Here is a 21,856-nt window from a genome sequence, read left to right on the forward strand (position 1 = left end):
CCAGTCAGTGCCGAGGAGTCTCTCACACAGCTGTCAATCACTGCTTTTCAAACTAGGCAGCACCGATCAAATATGAATCAAGATTCTGTGGAGTTGGATGATAACCAATGAGTGACATTTTTCACATGACAAGTTTTGATAGAATGATTACAGCTGCTTTAAATTCCTATTAGAAACGCATGCTCAGCAAAGCATCCAACTTCAATTCAACCACAGTGAGAAGGAGATCTGCAAAACAAAGTCACATAACACACGTAAAAATCATTCAGTGATGATAATTTGAATGTTAAATATCAAATTATCATGTACTGACCTGGAAGAGATTCAAAATGACTACAAAGGGACACAAAACTAAACACATACACAACAAAAAGATACGAAATACCAAAAAAACCCCAAAAAAAACAACATAAAATCACCTTAACCTTCAGGCACTGTTTGGCACTTTTCATGCACTTTTCTTAATTCTACTTCTTTTTTTTGTGATAATTTAGTCTGTGTTCACGCATATGGCATACATTTTGGCAAGATTGTGTATTTTTGTTTAATCTTGGAATTTCCAGCTCAGCTCCTACAATAAGTCTAAAATAGACTGTGGAAACTACATTGTTACATTCATATTTTTAACTGCAAAAAATAAATAAAGAAAAAAGAAAAAAACTCTCCATTGAAACTCATTCAACCTGCAATTTTTGATCCCTCAGCCATCAAAGCATACAAACATCCACTGTATTATTTCTGGGTGTCATTCTGGGCTTTTGCTTTGGAATTTTTCATTTTTACTATTTTCATCCTGATGACATGATACTTTCACTAGGTGCAATGTCACAATCAATGTTTCTGTTAATCACTGACACATCCCATACTGTCATCAAAAAAAATCTACTTTGCATATAGTATACAGAAAAATATCTAAAAACATAGTGGCATCATGACAAAAACTTAGCATTTAAAGTGTTGAAATTCTGAAAATCAATTATTAACTGATATCTATTATTTATTAGGACTGATGTTGGGTAAAAATGAAGACAATAAAAATAGAAAATAATATAAATGTACAAGTTGGGTTTTTTTAAGGCTTGAGTTTGATTGATTGATTTTGATTTTGTGCGCAGAGCAACGCGAGTGTGTGTAATATTAAAGTGACACAATACAACCATAGACACAAAATTAACACAAATGCCATTTCACCAAAAACTTTTGGGAGTTAAATGCACTGTTACAGCTCGATTAGACCACTGACTTGGACTACTGTCCTTGTCCCTGTATACAAGTACACATGAAGAGTAAATTAACCCCAAACTGCATTATCTAGGTGTATCAGTCAAGAAATTCAGCTTAGTATGATTTCAGTCAGACTAACATGTTTACATGTTAGTCTGACTGATGCAATAGTCCCACTTTTTCACGCATTGACTCGAAGCATAAACAGGTTACAAAAGGCTGTAGTTTTAAAGTAGCTGTCAAAGTACAGCAGCAGTCGAAGCTCCTGTGTTTGCGTCGTGATGACAGACACAAATTTTAAATACGATGAACTGCATGTGCTTCACGCTGCAAAAGGTTTTCGAGTCGCTCTTGTGTATACAGTTAAGATCTAAATAATTGAGTGCCCTGCGTGCTTCCTGGCTGGGCCCCCTGCTGAGACACGCACACACACACACAGTCTTCCCCAATTTCTCACACTACTTCACTCAACTCTCCATCATGCATAATATACGTTCACACACACACACACACACACACACACACACTCCTGCAGCATGTAATAAACCAGTGATTCCGCCGCCCACCCTGCAGTACAACACAAAGACCCGACAGCCCTCCCCCCATCGTCCCTCTCGCCTCCCATTGGCTGAGAGGCTTGGATGCTGGCAGTGTCTCGGACCAATGAGGCCTCTCCAAGATGATGTCATGGAGGCAGCATTGATGCTGTTGCTGATGCTGTTGCCCGGCGCCTGTATCCTTGCAGCCAGACGGGGTGAGCCGTAGTCACCGGTCCATCAGCAGCATCAGCAGCATCAGCATCAGAAGCAGAGACAGGGACGGACGGGGGGTGAGTCTGCACCACAGCACACAGCGGCACACATCTGCAACACACTTAGCTCATTTTTGGGCTCTCACGGCTGTGTTTTACTGCATAAGTGAAGGCTGGCTCCTCTGTGTGTGTGTGTGTGTGTGTGTGTGTGTGTGTGTGTGTGAGACAGTGTGTGTTGGTAGGGCGTAATGGGGCGAGGGTGAGGTTAGTGATGATGCAGTGGTTCCTGCTGACAGCAGAAAGAGGAACAGAGAGCGAGGGAGAGGACTCGGTGTACCCTCTAACTGTAGGTGTGTAAGGGCTGTCATTTATTATTGATCCTCCATATGTGCACATGCAGCTTTGTGTCTGTTATTAGGAAGCAGAGAGAGAAACAGAAGGGGAGTGAGGGAGTACGTGTTTTTGTGGTGTATAGGTGTGTGTTTGCGTGTGTGAGCGTGTGCATGTGACTGAGCAGGAAAAAAGGAGACGGGCGGGACAGAAAGAAACACTAGTTTGCAAAAGTTCCTATTTGTCTAATATTTTTGGCTGGTTTTGAGCCTGCAAAGTGTCTTGCGTTTACTGTTAATTTCAGCTTTGTTATTGTGTTCGCAGAGTGCCTTTTCAAGTTAAGCTGTGAGGTAAGAGAGGATTTACTAAGTAATCACTCATTAACCCTTTGAAGCACGGGCAAATTGGCTCCAATTGCTTCCCTTTCAAAAACATGGGAAGACGGCAATGAGCGAAAAAAGAAAAAAAGACACAAAAATTTGCAAGAAAACAATTTTTAAAAGTACAAGAAAAATACCAGGAAATATGTAAAAACAAAAGATAGAATATTTTTAAAAAAATAAGGAAATGATTTGGAAAAAAAATGCTTCATCGCACCAATTTGCATAGGCTTTTAAGGTTCTGTAGCGACTACAGGAAACAAACTACAAGTCATGGAGAGGCTGAGGCTGGGCCCGTCATCTGTCTGACACGCCAACAAAAGACTTGCAGAGATAGAAAAATAAAATTTGAAAAAAAAGGAATCAGCTTATTAACTTATGAAACTAATCTATAATAATATCCCAAAACACTAACAAAAAACAGGTAAGAATACCAAAATGTAAACCATCCCAAATGAATATTAATGTTATAAAATTTTCTCCTTTCTAAATGAATTCACGGCTCCTGCAGGTTTAAATGCAGGTTTAAGTTAACAAATGTTGATATTCTAATATAAAGTTTAAGTGTCTTACAGGTGCTCTTTCTATATGAAATCGAAATATCACATTGAGAATGATCAGAGGAGTGTAAACATCATTAGATGGTGCTCAGGATTCATGCGAGAATATGAAAATGTATGTAAGTGGTGCATCAAGTATTGTATCCATGGAAACAGAGACACTTTTTTTCATTTTGATTTCTTGAAAACTTGCACCGCTTCACTGGATATGGAACATAAAACTAAGACATCCACCGTCAGAAAAATGAGTTATCTACTCAAACAAAAAAAAAAAAGACTACTGGCACTGCTGAGAGTCAAACTACTGCAATAATGGAACAAATTTTACTAACTGACCACTCAGATGATTTAGTGTCTTTAGATTTTGTAAAATGAAGCCCTACATTCAAAGCCATCTTTACAAAATTGGATCATTTTCCAGAAATACTCTCAATAAAAATGAAAGGAGACTACGTTATGTGTCTGGCTGCAGCAATTCCTACAAAATCCAAGGTGTAAAAACAACAACTGATCATGTTACAGAACATATGTGGCAGACTTTTTCTTAGCAACCACAAGTCACTTCCTGGAATATCTGATAGTTGCCTAGTTACTAACCCCAGCCAAAAAAGTGAGACTGGTACACAACCCCAGAGACACGGCCAGGAATTTTGGGCCCCATGAAAAGATGTCACATTGGGCCCCATCAACACAGGCCTCATAAATCCTGCATAAATACCATAACCCGACCCACTCATTCAGGGCTTCAAATGACACAACCGACGAAATATGGTACTTTTTAATGAAAAATTAAACCATTATATCTGAATATTGTATTGTAAAAGTGTACAATAAAACATATTCTATTGTATATTTTTATTCCACTACATTTACTCGGCACTTATGCTTGTGAATCATATATATACATAAGTTAGGGCTGTCAAATGATTCATTTTTTAAAAAAATAGCAGTTAATCGCAGAATTTCAAAAGTTAATTGTGATTAATCACATTTTTTAATCACGCTTTCAGTTTCATTATATTGCATTTAAAAGTCCATATTGATATTATCTGTCTTCTAGTTTCATATGATGTATATATATGTATGTAATTATTATTCTACCCAGTAGTAACAAACAGAATCATATGATACTCTATGATAACCTAAGGAGCTCATGTTCTGACCACAGAAATATTTATGTGGTTATGATACTTTGAAAGGAGCCATTCTTCATAATGTTCATAATGAGTACTTTCCACATTCGATACTTGAAGTGCATTTTGTTGTTAATACTAATGAACTCTAGCAACTATTTGACTTTCTGTTGTAATGCAGTATTTTTAAACTGTGGTATAATACCAAAAAAAAAAAACAAAAAGAAGAAATACCACTGGTATTTCTACTTTCACTTAAGTAAAACAGTACGTCTTCCAGCACTGGAAATAATATCATAACCATAATTTCAGTTCCCATAATCTGACATGATTTTACAGAGTGCTGCTCACCTGCTTCTTCAGCTGGGAGTCGGGCTGGTCCATTGGGGTGGGGTGGGGGTTGTGGGGGGAGACAGGACTGCTGAGGATGAAGCTACAGTACATCTGATAACAAGCGGGGACAGGGACAGGGACAGCTGGATTAGTATGAATAACTTGCTAAAAGTTTGGCTATATTGATTAAAAGAAAAGCAGAATGTAAACATACTTCTCTGTGAAGATATTAGCTAATGTTCAGGGAGCAAACATCAAGTTAACAGGTTCATTTCCAGCACTCACATTGACCCACCTTTCTTTGTCTTTCTTTTGGGTTTTGGTCACCAGACTTTGGTTAGAGGCTCAGCTCCACTGACACTCCTCCCTCCGCTCTGATGGTTTGTTCTGATGGTTTAAAAAATAGAAAAGGAAGAACGTGAGAATTACCACACTCTAAGTAAAATCTTTTCTTGATAAGTTAATTTGCTTTTTTACAAAAAATCTAAATGTTCTTTTTTTTCGGACCACTCTCTGTCATGGGTCCGAGCAGTGTCTCTGCACAACCCCTTCATAATGACGATTTTTTAAATTTTAAGAGGTGCTAGTGGGCAGATTTCATAATCTTTGGACAGTGCTAGGCTTGCTGTTTCCCCTTATTTCCAGTCTTTATGCTAAGCTAAGCTAACCAACAGCATAAAATCGCAAAACAAACAGCTTTTCTGCATTTGTGTCCATCAGTCAGCATGGTGTGACATGTCACGTGTGACGGAAATCTTAGGCCTAGCACGTTTGGTTTGTTATCTCAAGATCTTTAATTAACTATGTTGTTATCTCGGGAAAACATAGTTTTATTATCTAAAGAAAATTATCCCATTATCTCGGAAAAACCGGAAGAAAAAAAATGTATGAATGTATGGCCTTTTAGGGCTTCCATACATAAGTATGTAGCCTCAGTAAGACAAATAATTTGCTATGTTGTTTTTTTAAATTATGAAAGTATACACTTTACAACTTCCTGCTCTTAAAACCATTAGATATTAGCACACTATAAAAATAAATGTGTTTTAACTTGAAAAAACTAGTGTGCGGGCTACCTTAAATTTTTAAGTTGGCTTATTTTCAGAGGACACGTTGAATGATTGCAAAATTACCTCAGCTTATCTTCTCTAATTCATGGACACTAGCTTTTTTTTTTTTTTTTTTAAAAAAAGTTTAAACAAATAGTTTTTTTTATAGTATGTGTTTTGGTCTGATTTTGATAGAGAAAAAAACGCTTACAAAGCTTACAAAAAATTACCTTGAGCAGACATGAAAGACACTGATCTTCTAGGACAATTATTCCATGAATATCACAAAAAAATTAATTCTGATGTAGTTGTCAGCACATTTCCCATCAACACGACCCAAATTGTCCCTGTGCTTTCTCTTTCTCTCTTGCTGTCTCTCTCTCTGTCTCTGTCTCTGTCTCTGTCTCTCTTTGTCTCTCGCTGTCTCTCTCTCTGTCTCTGTCTCTGTCTCTGTCTCTCTTTCTCTCTCGCTGTCTCTCTCTCCGTCTCTGTCTCTGTCTCTCTTTCTCTCTCGCTGTCTCTCTCTGGTGCAGGAAGCAGTGCATTGATCTGCAGTCTGGGTGGTTTCATTAGATGAGAAACAGCTCTGTGTGTGTGTGTGTGTGTGTGTGTGTGTGTGTGTGTGTGTGTGTGTGCGCGCATTCCAACAGTGTAGCAAGGCACTCCGTTTACTGCCTGATTAGCATGTAGGTGCACAACGGTATATATTCAGGTATCTGTACATGAATGTTGCATGTGTCTACAGTGCGTACGTTTGTGTGTCCTTGAGTGTGTCGGCCCCACAGGGAGCCATGTATGTCAGGGTGGTCAGGTGAGTGTGTGCTGCACACTGTAATGAGACATCTCTTCCTCTCACTTTGTGTCAGAGCTACTCTCATTAGTTCTCTGCAGCTCCTCAGGCAGCTTCCATGAGGACACACTGGCAGCTAATTATCATAGATAGATAGATAGATAGATGGATAGATGGATAGATCATTACACTACAAACCTGCAAAAACTTACACCATAAAAACACTATAAAGTTACACTATTACACTATAATTACACTGTAAAAGAAACTGTTTTACTTTGTTTTACTTTGATTTGGTTTCAATTCTACAGGAACTTCAATGGATAAACCAGCTCGAGTGACCATCACAAACTGGTACGACCAGCTAAACCATCAAAAATTCCGCCAAAACACACCTTAAGCTGTGGTGCTGTTTGGATCATCATCTATGCATACTGTATATGATGAGGGGGGCGTGGTTGAGAGCAGGTGGGACATTTGATGAAATCAAGCCCACATCAGAAAACAGATTCCCACCACTGGGATGTCTCACCCTGTGGTGGGAATCTGTTTTATGAACTTAAGTCCTGCATCAGCTCTCTGCTTTTACTCCTCCGCCTGCTTAAACACCTGATCAATGTGGGTGTCACATGATGAGAGTGATGATGATACGGAGTTCCACAATTACAGCAAAACTTCATTAGAGCGTTCACTCAGCTGTGAAGAGGTTAATGAACTGTGCTCCTGGATCCACAACTTGATATCTGCTACTAGCCCATTGGAGAATTTGATAAAGTATTCAATAGAGTTTGTTGATTTCATGAACTCTGAGCAGCAATAATGCAGAAAGTTATGTCCAGCTTTTTAAAATGTATTTATTTTAATTTATCTTTATGTAGTTAACCCTTAGAGATGTGGGCAAACTGTCTTGATTGAGAAATGTCCCAAAAATTAGCAAGAAAAACTTATACGAAAATTACCTGATAATCAGTTTTAAAAAAGTAAAGAAAAAGAATGTGAAAACAAACAAAGAAATAAACAAGGAAATGACCTGAAAAGTTAACCCCTATAAACCTGAGCAGATTGGCTTGATTTCCTTCAAGAACACTGGTGGAAGGCAATGAGCGAAAAAGAAAATGACTCAAAAATTAGCAAGAAATTAGTAAAAAGTGAAAGAAAATTGCCTGAAAACGAGTAAAAAAAAGAAAAAAGAAACATAAAAAATAGAAAATGGAGTGTAAGCAAAACTGCCTCTGCTCGGTCTCACTATATGAGCATCTCTTTGATCTCAGTCTGAAGGTTTCGGGAATCTACGCAGCATGAGAGTGACCCACTCGCAGCCTCCCTCAAATGTCCATCAATTCAGTGTTAATAAGACCATCTGACAGACAGTGATAGCAGGTGGTGGACGGTCTGCGGAGACACTCGGCCGCTTTGCTTCCTCTCTCTCTCGGTGCACTTTGGTTTGATTCACAATCTGAATTTAATTGAGTTATTCTTGAATTTCACTCCCTCCTCAGTCAGATGTGAATGAGTTTTCTTTGCTATGATTAACAGGCCACAGTCAGTGTCACATATTGACTTTAATCACAGCACACAGGTTTGCAGCGAGCGCTGAAACAAGCTGCTGCGGCGGTTGATGCTTTGCTTTGTTATTTGTACCTCCCTCTTCCTTTCTTGCATCTTCTCAATGATTTTCTGCTGCTGATCGTCCCTGAGTTGCTGCTGTGATAGACTGCGACACTGGGAGGAAGGCGTGTCCGCACAAGCAGGATTCTGCTAGCAGTAAAGTACGTTGGTCGTCTGTCATGTTTCATTTTGAAGCAGGTGTGATGTGGAAACTGGAAACCCTCAGTGCACATACAGTAGGCAGGTTTCCATTACAAATTTGCACAAAACTTAAGGGATATTTTCAAAATGTTGATTAAAAAAACAACTGGTGAGATGACTGTTTCCACTGAATGATGTTCTGTAAATTCTTCTCTCACAATAACATCCCAGTAACCATGGTGATGGATGTTCGAAACATTAGCAGCTTTATTTCTATTGCAGCCACTGCACTAGCTGTCATTATTTCCAATCCAAGACCACGTAGGCGTGTTATGGAGCCATAATATAAAGGCAAGCCCCTGACACGTTGGAGCGGCCATGTATAAGGGATTTCTGGGAGGTGATAGTCCACGATTTCAAAGAGGAATTATGGATTCAAAACATCCGGATGATCCACCCAACTTTTGAAGAGTTATGTGATGCAATAACACATCTTGTAGCTCCTGCTGCAACATGAGGGAGCCAGTTTCTATTGACAAGCACATAGCCATAGCATCATGTGACCTAGAAAAGACAAAAAAGTGTTTCCAATGCAGTTTAATGAAATATGGCTTTTCCAAATCACCTGAAATACCACCTCATGCGACCTTAAAACCTTTTTTGCAATAAATGGGAGTTTTTCATAATTGAGGTGGTTCCATTGAGTTTATTACACATTTGTAATTTCAGTTTGCACAATTTAAGGGTTAATGAAAACACATCTAGTGATGATGGACTTTTCATTAAGACCAACACGTTCTCATCCCGAGTCGTCACATGTTGCCGCCTTGCAGTGGACTTGTGCGTCTACATATTACACTCTAGGTATTCTTCTTCATCTGAAGCTTACATTGTGGGATTGTGTTGCTGTGATGTCAACACAAGCACATGGTGGGATTACACTGCATGTAACAAAAACACAACAGAAAGTCAACAAAAGCACATTCTTGCACTGATGGTTAGGACTAGGCAACTAGGGCACATGGTCAGGTGTAGAGAAAATCACATCACATTCAGATGGGAAGCAAACACCCGACTTTCGCATGACAGTCCGGTGTTTGTTCCTCTACCTCTCCTGCCTACCCTGCAGTACATTCATGCTTCTTATATTATGTCGTTACTGGCAGCATTTCAACTCCACCTTCACAGTAGGGTAGGGTGCAGCAGGGACTGTCCAGCCATCTGGCGGAGTATAATAACACCACAAATAGTTCGGGGATGCCGGTACCGTGATGTCGCTTCCGTGATGTCAACACAAGCACATGATGGGATGCTGTTGCGTGTGGTTATGTTTAGACAACAACATCACATGGCAACCAATGCTGGGGCGTCAACAAAAGCACATGCTGGTACAGAAGGTTAGGATTAGGCAACACACCAACACATTTCTGCTTGTGCCATTCATCAGGGGATGAAGGCCAAAGCACGAGTTGCTGGAGTTTCTAAGACTTTGATAAATTGCTCCTCTCCGTGCACCTTTGAAGTAGGTAAAGTTGCTCCAGAAACCCTTACGATGATTCTACAGTATCTTTAGACGTTAGTGTCTGAGGCCAACATCGCCACATAAGCAGTGGCATTTGATGACTTCAGAATGAGAACGGACTGCAGCTTTTGTTCTCCTATAGCTGTTTTTACCCCCAAAAAACAAACATGAACCAACTATTACTGAGACCACTGCATGCTCTTTTTAGTCTGACCATTTCTGTCGCTGGCTCTCTCTCTTTCCAACATGTAAAATATGACACGCCCACTGATGTCGTCACAGTTCGTATTTCAGGTCAAGAAAAACTTGCTATATTTTGCATTATAGCTGAAAACCAAATATTCATGTCCTGAACTCAGTTATTTTTGTCAAAATGAGGTGAGGAACACAGAACAGAGGCAGCCCATGTTGGTGGAAAAGTGGTATGAGAACTAGCCAGTGGCTTTTTTGAGAAACACAAGAAATCCCTGATGTGAGAGTAGCGTCACTGATCAGTGATATACAACAGTATCACGGGTAAACACTCAACTAAAAGACCTTTAAAGCACTCGTGTCAACTTTGTTTGTCGAAAATCTCCTTTGAAAAGATGCATGTGCTATTTTAGTTCACATGAATAAGAAGATATTGTCTGAATGCTCTAAATGTCACATGAACAGATGTATTTGACGATGTTATTAGTTGTTGTTTACGTTTCTGGCCTGGTTTTCCCAGCCTGTCCGTGTACCAGACTGACAAACTGTCCTTGGCAAGACTCTCCCTCCGTTTGGGGCCACATTTAGTCTTTGGCGCAGAGCTGTTTTGTCATTGGCTGAATTAAACCTTAATGGGAGGTGCTTACACGAAGTGCTCTGCAGCTAAATTCTCTCCACTGCTTCTCACATTCATTATATGACCTTTGGATGAGCTTCATTCAGTCCTTCCTCTCTGTGTCTCTGTGACAGACTGAGACGGATCTTCAGCATCCCTGGAGAGTTACACACACGCACCGAGAAGATGACTCTGGCAGGTAAACACAAAGTCACATCACGGCCCCCCGTCCTCTACACCACACTCTGCTCATGATTCCACTGTGGGAATGATAACGGTGCACTGTTATTTTCTGACTCATGTATCTTGTCTTTATTATGACTGTAATAACAGCATAATGAGAATGATCAGTCGCAGAAAAGATGAAATACATCATCCATCCTTCAATGTTTGTTCATCATTTAGAGTCAACACAATGTCGAGGATAACAGAGTATGTGTGTAACTGTGTGTGTGTGTGTGTGTGTGTGTGTGTGTCCTCAGCCTACAAGGAGAAGGTCAAAGAGCTCCCCCTGGTGTCTCTGTTCTGCTCCTGCCTGAACCCACAGACTGCAGACAAACCTACGTACAAGGCAGAAGGTGCAAATAAACCCCGTTCACATGTACATTAACAATCACACAGGGAGAAATATATGTGTCAAAACACCACATCCTTTCAGTAAACACTACTTTTCAAAAAACATTTCCCAAAAGACTACAGCTGTTCATAAAACACTACATGTCGAAAAGCAAATCAACATTTTAGAAAACAAACATTTTAGTAAACACTACAATACTTTACAAAACTTTACACCTTTTCAGAGAACAAAACAACATTCCAGTAAACACTACAACATTTTAGAAAACACGAAACATTTCAGAAAGCACAAAACATTTTAGAAAACAAGACAACATTTTGGGAAACACTACAACATATCAAAAAATAAAACTACATTTCCAAAACACTACAACATTTCAGAAAACACAACATCTACCAAACACGTGGAATGGTGTAGTGTTTTGTGAAATGTTGAAGTGTTTTGGGAGGTGCTGAAGTTTTATTTTTTTTTTTGGAAAATGTAGTTTTGTTTTGGGAATTGCTCTTTTGTCTTGTGAAATTTTGTAGTGTTTTGGGAAATGTTTTGTTTTGTGGAATGTTGCAGTATTTTTTTTTTAAAAAAAAGCTGTTGTGTTTTGGGAAGTGTAATGTGTTTTGTGAAATGTCGTGTTTTGTGAAAAGTTGTGTTTTTTTTAATGTTGAAATGTTTTGGAAAATGTTTAAGTGTTCTGAAAGTTTTTGTTTTGTGAAATGTTGCAGTGTTTTGACCCTTAGGGCCATACAATAGTCATTCTGGGAAATGTAGGAATTTGTTTTTTAAAGCAGGGACATGTTGAGGGCATATAGGTAAACAACAAACCACACAATGCACCAAAAATCACACACTGATGATTTCTCCTAGTGTTTCCATGTATTAAAATGTATGGTAGATCAATCTAAACACAATCACAATGCAACACCACAGATGCGGTGGACCTGGGCTGGTGCGTCATCAAAGACGTGGAGGTAATTGAGCTGAACAAGCGGACATCTGGCCAGGCCTTCGAGGTCATCCTGAAGCCCCCGTCCTTTGACGGTGTGCCAGAGCTCAACGCCTCCATGCCGCAGCGCCGTGACCCGTCCCTGGAGGAGATCCAGAAGAAGCTGGAGGCTGCAGAGGAGAGGCGAAAGGTGAGGGGAGGAGAGAAGGAGAGACGAGTTGGACTGGTGTTTTTGTATCATTATACCCGGAGGAAACTCAAGCAGACATGCCCTCACTCTTAAAGAGTAACCCTAAACTTTGCTATTTGTAGCTCATTGTCAAACATGTGACAGTGCTCTTTGTGGGCAGCGTGATTTATAAAGTCAAGAGGAAAAAGGGTGGAAATGGATGAAAGGAGAGAGGGAGGGAGTGTTGGAGTTGATGGACAGGAAGGGAGGAAGCACGAGCGGAGGGAGGGTGGGAAGATGAAAGGGGGGACATGAAAGTACAAGGACAATCATGAAAGGACACGCTCACAATGGCTCATATTCATCAAGCTAAGAGGACGGAGGACAGAGAGAGAGAGAGGAGAGGAGCGGAGAGTAAGAGCTGACACAGAGAATATGTCCTAGCTACAACACAACAGTCGCACAACACCTGCAACATCACATGTTCCCATTAATAATCGTTTGTGCCTTAAAGACCCTGAAAACAGATTTTGAGCTTGTCAGCATCTTCGTAGGCTATAAGGAGTGATGTTCTCCATAGAACACTGTTTCCACGAAAGTCAAGCCAGGTGTGGTTCTGTCACATTAGAGATTTATGTTTTTATTTTATTTTATTTTAATTTTTTCTCTGTACCATTCTCACTAGTTTGTAGTAGGCGGGGCTTATTTTTATAACAGTGATGCCACTGAAATCACTCTAACATAGTTCTAAAGGCCTCTTCCATAAAACATGCAGAAAAGAGGGGGTTAACCCTTTGAAACCTGACAGTTAGCCTGACAGTGAGCCCAACAGTTAGCCTGAGTTAGCCTAACCTGGATCAGGTTAGTTAGTTAGTTAGTCAGGTTAGTTTTCCAGCATGAGTTTCCATAGTAACTGAGCCTCAGCTATGTTAAACGTTCTTCACTGAACCAAATAAAATGAAAATAGGACTAAGTCAGACTAACCAAAATAAGCTTGGCTTATTTTGTAAACTGGCGTTATGGAACGAGCCACTGATGATCCAGAGTTTATGTTTATGATTGTTAAATTCTTCAGTATCTATTTTAATTGCGTTATCTTTGTCAAAAATATTCAATGAGAAATACATTAAGTTTGAAGTCATGATTTTAGGACCTTTAAAGGACCAAGTCATCATTTTAACTCCTTGTATTCGGTCGTTAAAAAACCTGCAAAATAATCAGCAGTGATGAAGATGACTGTTTCCTGAGGCCGTGGTTACAGCCTCTGCAAATTAAATGGCACACACCCATCTTAACAGAAACACAACTGTACAGACACTGAGTCTCTTAGAGAGGGAGAACTGGATTTCCAGCACGTTCTCATCCCAGCTCGTCGCATGGTGCCGCTCTAGTGACCTTCTGCGTCTACTCATGATGATTCAGGTATCCTTCTGCATCAGCTGTTTACACTCCAGGATGTCAACTGTTACTGTGATGTCAACAAATGCACATGGTGCGATGAAGCAGCATGATCTTTATCTTTACACAACAACACGGACTGTCATCATGGTTGGGCTCAGACAACAAAGTCAGGGACGGTTAGGTTTAGGCAGAAGAGGCACATGGTAAGATGGAAAAAAAAACCCACACAGCCACATGGGAAGCAAACTTCAGACTGCCCATCTGCCCCTCCTAATCCTAAACTGTCAGCACACTCACACTCTCTCCATTACGTGGTTGGCAGCGTTATTACCAGTGTAGCCTACAATGACAACGCCACCAATTCTGTCTGGGCGCATTGTCACTGTCAGGATGCGGAAGGTGTTTTTTTGTGTCATGGTCGTACGCCGAAAGCACCCACAGAGCAGTGTTTTGTTTTTTTCTTTTCTCTTTTCTTTAAAGAATATTTTTGGGCATTTTTGCTTTTATGGGACAGGACATAATTTAAGCATAGAAAGGGGGGAGAGAGGGGATGACATGCAGTAAAGGACCATGAGCTTAAAGCAAACCCATGGGCACTGCGGCAAGTACACTGACTTAGTACATGGTGCACCTGCTCTATCCACAGAGCCCCCCCCCCCCAGAGTGGTGCTATTTGACGCCTTCGGAGTGACAACAGGCTGGGTGGGTGACGTCATGGTGGGATGACGCGGCCTGTTACCGTCTGTATCACAGTTTGTGAGCTGACAGGTGTGTGTATCCAGCAGTAATGGAGACGTTTTTATCTGCAGGTCACAGAGTCACCTGACTACAAACCCCCTCAGAGCCCGAAAAACCAAAAACCCAGACAGAACCCTCTATCAATGGAGCATGTCTGTGGAAACTCTGCAGGCTGCAGATACCAATAATAATTAAGTTCAGGTGTCTTCATCCATAACACCTTTCCGCGTCTCCTACCGCCTGATATCTCCAGACTGCAGTCATGTTCTACTCTATTTCTCACATGCAGCAGATTAACCCTCGATGCTCTCTGTGTACCCCCTCCAGTGCCAGGAGGCGGAGCTGCTGAAGCACCTGGCGGAGAAGAGGGAGCATGAGCGCGAGGTGATCCAGAAGGCCTTCGAGGAGAACAACAACTTCATCAAGAACGCCAAGGAGAAGCTGGAGCAGAGAATGGAGGCCAACAAGGAGAACAGGGAGGCGCTGCTGGCCGCCATGCTGGAGAGGCTGCAGGAGAAGGTGTTCACTCAGAACTTTACAGAGAGCTTTAAAAGGGCTTTAGTTCTCAAACTCAAGGTTTCACATATCCAAAAACACCAAACATGATTGCTAAAGTACCATTTTACTATTTCATATTTCTCATTCTCATGCACATGTATATGAATTATGAGGGGGGGTTTTATTGAAAGAAAAATGTGGAAAAAAGCTGCAGGAATTTAAAAAAAAAAGTCATGTGGATAGACATATCAAGTTTCCCTTCAGTAATTATTTTCTTTGCCTGGAAATTTGCTGTTTAACCCCTTGAAACCTAAGTTTTTTGTTTTAGCATATATTCCAAGAAATTCTGAACTTTTCCTTTAACCAGCACTTTTTTATTGAGACTAAACTTGTTGCCTTGAGTGCAAAAGGGGCAAACTTTCACATCAACTGGGCTCACTTTTCTATTTAAACATCGTTCACGAGCTTGATCAGTAATCATGGATATTTAATGATGTGGAAAAGAGTTTTTAGCTCTCCCCTGTTCCAATTTTTAGGAGCAGTCACTAAGCGGTTGCCTTTTTCTCCCTCATTAATGCTAATCTATTCATGAATGCTAATGGCTCTGATGTTTCTGTGTTTCTGTGTTTGTCTGGCAGGACAAACACGCCGAGGAAGTGAGGAAGAACAAGGAGATGAAGGAGGAAGCCTGCCGGTAGATGAGAAGAGGAGAAGAAGAGAGAAGGAGCAGGACTGGGAGTCTTTTGAGTCAGTAAAAAAAAAAAAAAAAGAAAACAGTGCAGGGAAGAAAAAAGAACTCGAACAAAGGTTGTTTTCATATTTGATGTATGCTGTAACGATTCTGAACAAGCTGTACAAAGTTTAGCCAAATCTTGATGTTGAAATTCAAAAAATCTTTCTTTTTTCTAAAGAAAAATGGGAGGGAGGGGGGCATTAAAACAAAGATGTCAAGTTTTTCAAAAAGGGGTGACAGTGGTTGTTTGGTGAGGAATAAAAGCTGTTACAATTTACATCATAGCTCTCATTTGTGCAGTTTCTCCAGTCAGAAAGCGGGGAAATTATAACTTCCTGCAGATTTCAGCATTGTTAACTGTGTTTTTTTTTGGATGATGCTTTGTATTAAAAGTTGTACCTGGATGCACAGCCAGCACACCATCTCTATCTAATTAGCGTGAATCTATGGTGCAGGGAGTTGTAATCTAAATTGTTACAAAGTAAAACATGAAAAAAAAAGTGTGATGTGCTTAAAAACTGGACACACAGCTGTAATTTAGTCAGTCACAACCTTAACAAGTCAATGCCAAGAGTCCCAGTCTCTGATTTACAGGATGCTTACTAGTCTGTACACATAAACACAACACTTCTGCTGTTTCTGGATCAAATATAAAAACTGATTTCCCTTGGTTCACAGCTATCATGTTCCGCCGCACTATTTTTTGGATTGTTGGGTCTGTCTGGGGACATGAATCTCCCAGTATGAATATAACATGAAGAATCAGGCTCTTGTTTCAGTGCTCTTGGGGAGTAAAAAAAAATGAAAAGCTTGAAAAGCTGAAGAGTTTGAAAATCTCTGCCTGATTCAGCCATCTTCAGGCTCTTTGTGAAACTTTAACTGTAGTGTAGTTGTAGATCAGTGACATGCATTTAGATTTAGAGCACTGATTGCACTCTTATTTCATTAAGCACAACTCTAAAGCACATATGCACACACGAACGACGGCGGATATATACAGTAACATCACAAGGGGGCAGACGAGTGATGGACAGCAGTTCAGAATTTTTGGAAGAGTTTGGGTTTTTTGTGGCTAACCAGCGGTCTCACTTTGCTTTGGCATGTGTCACTGTGCTCTGATTGTCAGTTTATCATTTTTGAGGGAATGTAAACCCTAAAAGTGTAAACAGAAAGCTGAAACTTTGCTCGAGTTGTTGAGTCATACTGACTTGATTGAGTGTTTAAAATGTTTGCACTGTAAGCGGGGAGTCGCTCTGTGGGGTTTGTACTTGCTGTAGCTGTGTGTCGCTGTATATCTTCAAGGCTGGATCGATTGTATCTGTTTGGCATGGTCAGTAAAAACAGCTTGGCGGAAGTCGCACTTTCCGTGTGTTCTCATCATTGATCGTGCAATGTTTTTATGCCCTTATATACACACAGAAACACAAGTCCTCCAACCCATGAGACCACAAATATCATATGTTCTAACCTCTACGACAACCATAGATTGTATATAAAGATCGACAGTACATCTCCAACATAGGATTCAACCCTTAGGGACTGTTTGGCACACTTTACACCCTTTTCATTCTTTTTTCTTTTTTTTATTATTTTGTCTGTTTTCATGCATATGGCATACATTTTGTCAAGATTGTGTATTTCTGTTTAATCAGTGAATTTCCAGCTCAGCTCCTACAATGAGTCTAAAATACACCGTGGAAACTAAATTGTTACATTCAGACTGTTATGGTAAAAAAAAAAAGCTCCATTGAAACCCATTTATACTGTAATTTTTGATCCCACAGCCATCAAAGCATAAAAACATGCATTGTATTATTTCTGGGTATCATTCTGAGCTTTTGCCTTGAAATTTGTCATTTTTGCTATTTTCTACCTGATGACGTCATTTTGACCATATTTGTCATATGGAGAAAATACATGCTATTTCCACTAGCTGCACTGTCACAATCAATGTTGCTGCTAATCATTTTGTGGTAATCACCCAAAAAAAAAATCTATTTTGTATGTAGTATATTGAAAATAAGTCCTTTTTTGTGTTTTCTACTTTCCGAGCCAACAAGATGGCGCTCTATGCTCAAAAAAGGCTTGAAAATACACAGCATGTTTACATCATGTTAGAAAAAGTCAAATTGATGTGCTAGTCCAACTAAAGCTGGACTTTTAAAGTACATGTAAACATATTAGTCTGACTGAATTCGGAATAAATTCAATTTCTCAAAATTGGACAAACACACCCAGATAATTCAATTGGAAGTTGAGCTATTCTGTCATATAAACACCTCAGTCGGACTTGACGTTCTGCATGTGCTCCCTCTGTGTTTATGGATGTTCATTACTTATGAGGGGGGACGAGGTGCTTCAGAACAGGTCAGACATTAAAAAAATGTAAGCACTGAGGAGGGACAAACAACTTGAAAAGGCAGTATTTTATATATATTTTAAACAAAAAAGTCACACCCAGCCCCTCCTTTGATAAATAAATTACAGTCCCATAACATCGGCACGGAAGCTTAACGATTTCCTGCTGTTGACGCAGCAAAACATATTTTGGCCACCTAAAAAACATTAACATCTGTTTAAATTTTCACTATATCTGAATATTGTCGTCTTCTCTACCTTCATCAGCAGCTGATGGAGGCAGCGGTAGAGCAGCAGCTCAGTGGAGTAAAACGGCTGTTTTTCTCAGTGGTGTCTGCTGTTTTTGATATAACATCTTCAAATCCCCGTCAGTAAGGGCTGTCTGTCAGCAAGGTAAAACCCTGAAAATATTCCAAATACAGCATAAAATTCAGTAGTCGGTATACGTGACGCGGCGGTTTTCTACCCTGAGGTTATTGTAAATAAACGGTTAAAATCATGATTCCATCTTTATCATTGATTGGGTTAATAATTTCAATAACTCTATTTATTCCAAAGGCCAATCTGGTTTCTACAGTCTACAGACCTTACAAACATTTACAAATCAACAGCAGACAGGAGTACGGAGTATGTCAGAGACAATAAACAAATAAATAAATAAACTGGTATGCTGACTGGCACGCTGGCGCCCTTTTGTGGCCCCCGTGGGCTGAGCAAGCACTACACAGTTCACCCTTTAAAAAACAAAGGGGAAATAAGTATATAAATGTATGTTTATTGCTGCTAGCTGAAAGGGGGCATTTCTCCATCTGTTGTGGTGGAGTCAGACATAGTTTTGTCAATAAGGCACAGCTGTGGCTCAGAGGTACAGCGGGTCGTCCTCTAATTGGAAGGTCAACTGTTCAGTCCCTGCCTCCTACAGGCAACATGTCTAAGAATCCTTGGGCGAGATACTGAGCCCCAAATTGCTCTTGATGCTGCGTCATCGGAGTGTGAGCGCGTGTGACTGATTCCTGAGTAGCAGATGGCACCTTGTACGGTAGCCTCAGTCACCAGTGTGTGAATGTGTGTGTGAATGGGTGAATATGACCTGCAGTGTGAAAGTGCTTTGAGTGGCCAAAAGGCTAGAAAAGCACAATACAAGCATAGAAATCTGATCTGTAGGGCAAGTAGTAGGGAGTAGATGAGTGAAAATGTTTCTGTGGAGGTGTCCTGATGCAAAAATAAAGAAAGTCAAGGTGTGGTGAGGATGTCTGCCAGCCTAACACTGACTGCTGTTGCTGCCGCTCTTATGTGCACGGAGCACACCGCGTCCAGGTGTGTCCAGTGACACTGATTGGGCTCATCAAGTCAGCTGTCCTGCAATGAGACAGCAGAGGAACCAAACAGATACTACCTTTACTTACGCTGTAAAACAACAGCGCCATCCAGTGGACTCAAAAAATAAAGACAACTGTTTATGAAGCCTCATTTGACATCACTAGTCTGTCCAAAGTTAAGTGTAAATTTGACTTTTTTGACCCTCAGTCAAAACTTCCCAGGCATTGAAAAAAAAGAATCTGCAGAAATCAAATATGTTTTAATTTACAGTAAATATTGTACAAAGAAAAACTGTAGAACTGAACTCCAGTCAGTAATAAGAGAGTAAAACACAGTTCTCTATGTATTAAGGAGAATCTATCAGAGAGTATCAGCAGAATAATTTGTTAAGTAAACACTAGTCCCCTATACGAGATTATTTTTCTTTGCTCAATAAGTCACTTTCATTTTTTTCTGTCTTTCTTTTGTTCTAATTATCAGGTAATTTCCTTGCAAATATATGGGTCATTTCTTGTTTCCAATGTGTTTGAAAGACATCAGCCAGTTTACTCAGGTTTCAAAGGGTTAATATGGGATTTATCATATCATTACTGCTTGTGAAGTCCCAGCATGAATATCTTTTAAGAAATAAATGACACATATAAAAAACACATTTTTTACACACAGGGTTATTAAGAAGTAAAAAATGAGCTAACAATTACCATGCAACATATGAAAAATATCAGATAAAACAAAAACATATACCCCCCAAAATTAGCAAATATATATTTTCAACAAAAGCCCAGACAGACAATGTCTGCAAACACAGTTTCTGTGTTTGCAGACATTAGACAGGTTTCAGCTGCAGTGAGCCGTTTTTACCACTAGAGGGCAGAAAGCAAAACAACTCAGTAATGTATGTAGTTTCTATTGCCTATCATGTTTATTACTGTGCCAAAATAGAAATAACATTATGTTTGTGTAAGATACTAAACACAGTAATTTCATTCAGCTCTGCAAAACTTGACAAGTTGATCTTACTTGAAATAATTTTGGAAACTGAAAAATTAAACCTAACTAGAAAACACAGAAAAAAACATAACTTGGCAAGAAATGTCCCAAAAATTGGAGAAACAAAAATTTTTTAAAAGGTGATAAAAAAATGTTGTGAAGATTTGCTGGGGTGGATTGTTAGATATTATCAAAAACTAGGGGAAAATGTATAGAAAAATATATTTAGAATTCTTTAAGTCATATATTTAAAATTATGTTACAGAAAGAAAATAGGTATACTTTTTAGTACTTTTTTAAGTTACAAATTTCTTGCTATTTTTTGGGCTTCCGTTAAGTTGCACATTGCATTCCTCCCTGAAAGAAATCAAGCCAATTTCCTCAGCTTTCAAAGTAATAAAAAGATTGATTTAATTAAGCTTGTCATTTTCAAGTTGCAACAACTTACATTAAATTTAATTAAATATTTTTAATGAATTAATCTTTTTTAGTAAAATTACATTTGTCAGATTTGACAGTGAGTGATAGCTTAAAAAATATTGCTTAAACATATTTGAGTTAGAGTGAAAATCAAAATATGGACAGTTTGCTGGCAGACACAAGGAGCGTCCTCTGTGTTATTGCTGGGGGACGACACTGGGACGCACACAGGTGCAGCCCACTGGGATCATCTCTGTCCCCAGTCTGAAGTCATACCTCCTCTTCTTCCCTCCTCTCTTTTTGGGCTTCTGGACTCTGAATGCACACAGATGATGTCATCATAGTTTTACAGTGTTAAATAAAAAATCAGTCTGATACAACTCAGAGTGTTTTCATTCACGTCTGTTTTCGGTCTCTATTCAGCAATGAAACGTCAGTCACAAAGAGACCACAGCTGTGCCTGTGAAATACATACACACACTTGTATCGCTCTGCGTACAAAAAAAACCTTAAAAGATATTATACATTAATATGTTTTTCTACTTTCATTGAGTTTTTTAAATTTTATTTATTTATTTTTAGCCAACATCAGCTCTAAACATAAATATCAAATATTCTCATTTAATCCTTTAAATGCCAGGTTTTGGTCATGATGTCAGTTTTTAGATGAAACACACACACACTCACACACCAAAAGAACTATTTTCATATTCTGCATGCTAAGTAGATTTTTTTTTCATTGTCATCACCTGAGATATGTCCATGATGAGCAGCAACTGATTTTTATGCGTTACTATTTTTTGTGCAGTGTCAAGTACTCACACTGCTCTGTGCACAAAACTCATTTTTCAAAATCACGCTATAAAAAATATTACACATTAATACGGTGAAGACTGCAGTGGCTCACCTGTGCAGGACCAGGACTCGGTAGTAGATGGGTTTGGCCTCCAGGGCTTCATCCTCACTTCTGCCCTGCAGGTTTACACAGCCGGAGGTCAGGCACTGAGCATGAAAGACCCGCTTTGGCAACCGAGAGTCCACATAGGAGTCTCTGGAGAGGGACCAAACACACACTGAAGACTA

General features: G+C 39.6%; 2 protein-coding genes across 3 annotated transcripts in view; one reads left to right on the top strand and one right to left on the bottom strand.

Annotated features, from left to right (window-relative positions):
• Positions 1-2,006: 2,006 nt before the first annotated feature.
• On the top strand, positions 2,007-17,039 carry stmn4 (stathmin-like 4). 2 transcript variants are annotated; one of them, XM_042504069.1, is made up of 6 exons: positions 2,007-2,053; positions 10,764-10,828; positions 11,112-11,207; positions 12,131-12,336; positions 14,782-14,973; positions 15,591-17,039. In XM_042504069.1, exons 2-6 carry the CDS (start codon positions 10,816-10,818, stop codon positions 15,648-15,650), a joined length of 567 nt encoding a protein of 188 aa, XP_042360003.1. In that variant the 5' UTR covers positions 2,007-2,053; positions 10,764-10,815; the 3' UTR covers positions 15,651-17,039. The 2 variants fall into 2 exon arrangements, with proteins under 2 accessions (XP_042360003.1, XP_042360004.1); XM_042504070.1 differs by lacking the exon at positions 2,007-2,053 and adding an exon at positions 8,224-8,319.
• Positions 17,040-20,880: 3,841 nt separating this feature from the next.
• Positions 20,881-21,856, bottom strand: part of il17a/f3 (interleukin 17a/f3) — a 41,221-nt gene continuing 40,245 nt past the window's right edge. The window contains exons 2-3 of the mRNA XM_042503986.1: positions 21,681-21,853; positions 20,881-21,088 (exon numbers count right to left, since the gene is read on the bottom strand). Coding sequence (XP_042359920.1) covers positions 20,971-21,088; positions 21,681-21,853 — 291 coding nt within the window. The 3' untranslated portion in view covers positions 20,881-20,970. The remainder of the gene's footprint in view (positions 21,089-21,680; positions 21,854-21,856) is intronic.

The sequence above is a fragment of the Plectropomus leopardus genome, chromosome 16 (assembly GCF_008729295.1).
Source record: "Plectropomus leopardus isolate mb chromosome 16, YSFRI_Pleo_2.0, whole genome shotgun sequence".
In the NCBI taxonomy this organism is placed as follows: Eukaryota; Metazoa; Chordata; class Actinopteri; order Perciformes; family Serranidae; genus Plectropomus; species Plectropomus leopardus.

Bases quoted from the DNA above. Each gene is read 5' to 3' on its own strand.
- stmn4 (XM_042504069.1), top strand. The intron at 11,208-12,130 runs GTGCAAATAAAC...GCAACACCACAG, and splicing joins ACCTACGTACAAGGCAGAAG to ATGCGGTGGACCTGGGCTGG. The intron at 12,337-14,781 runs GTGAGGGGAGGA...TACCCCCTCCAG, and splicing joins CTGCAGAGGAGAGGCGAAAG to TGCCAGGAGGCGGAGCTGCT.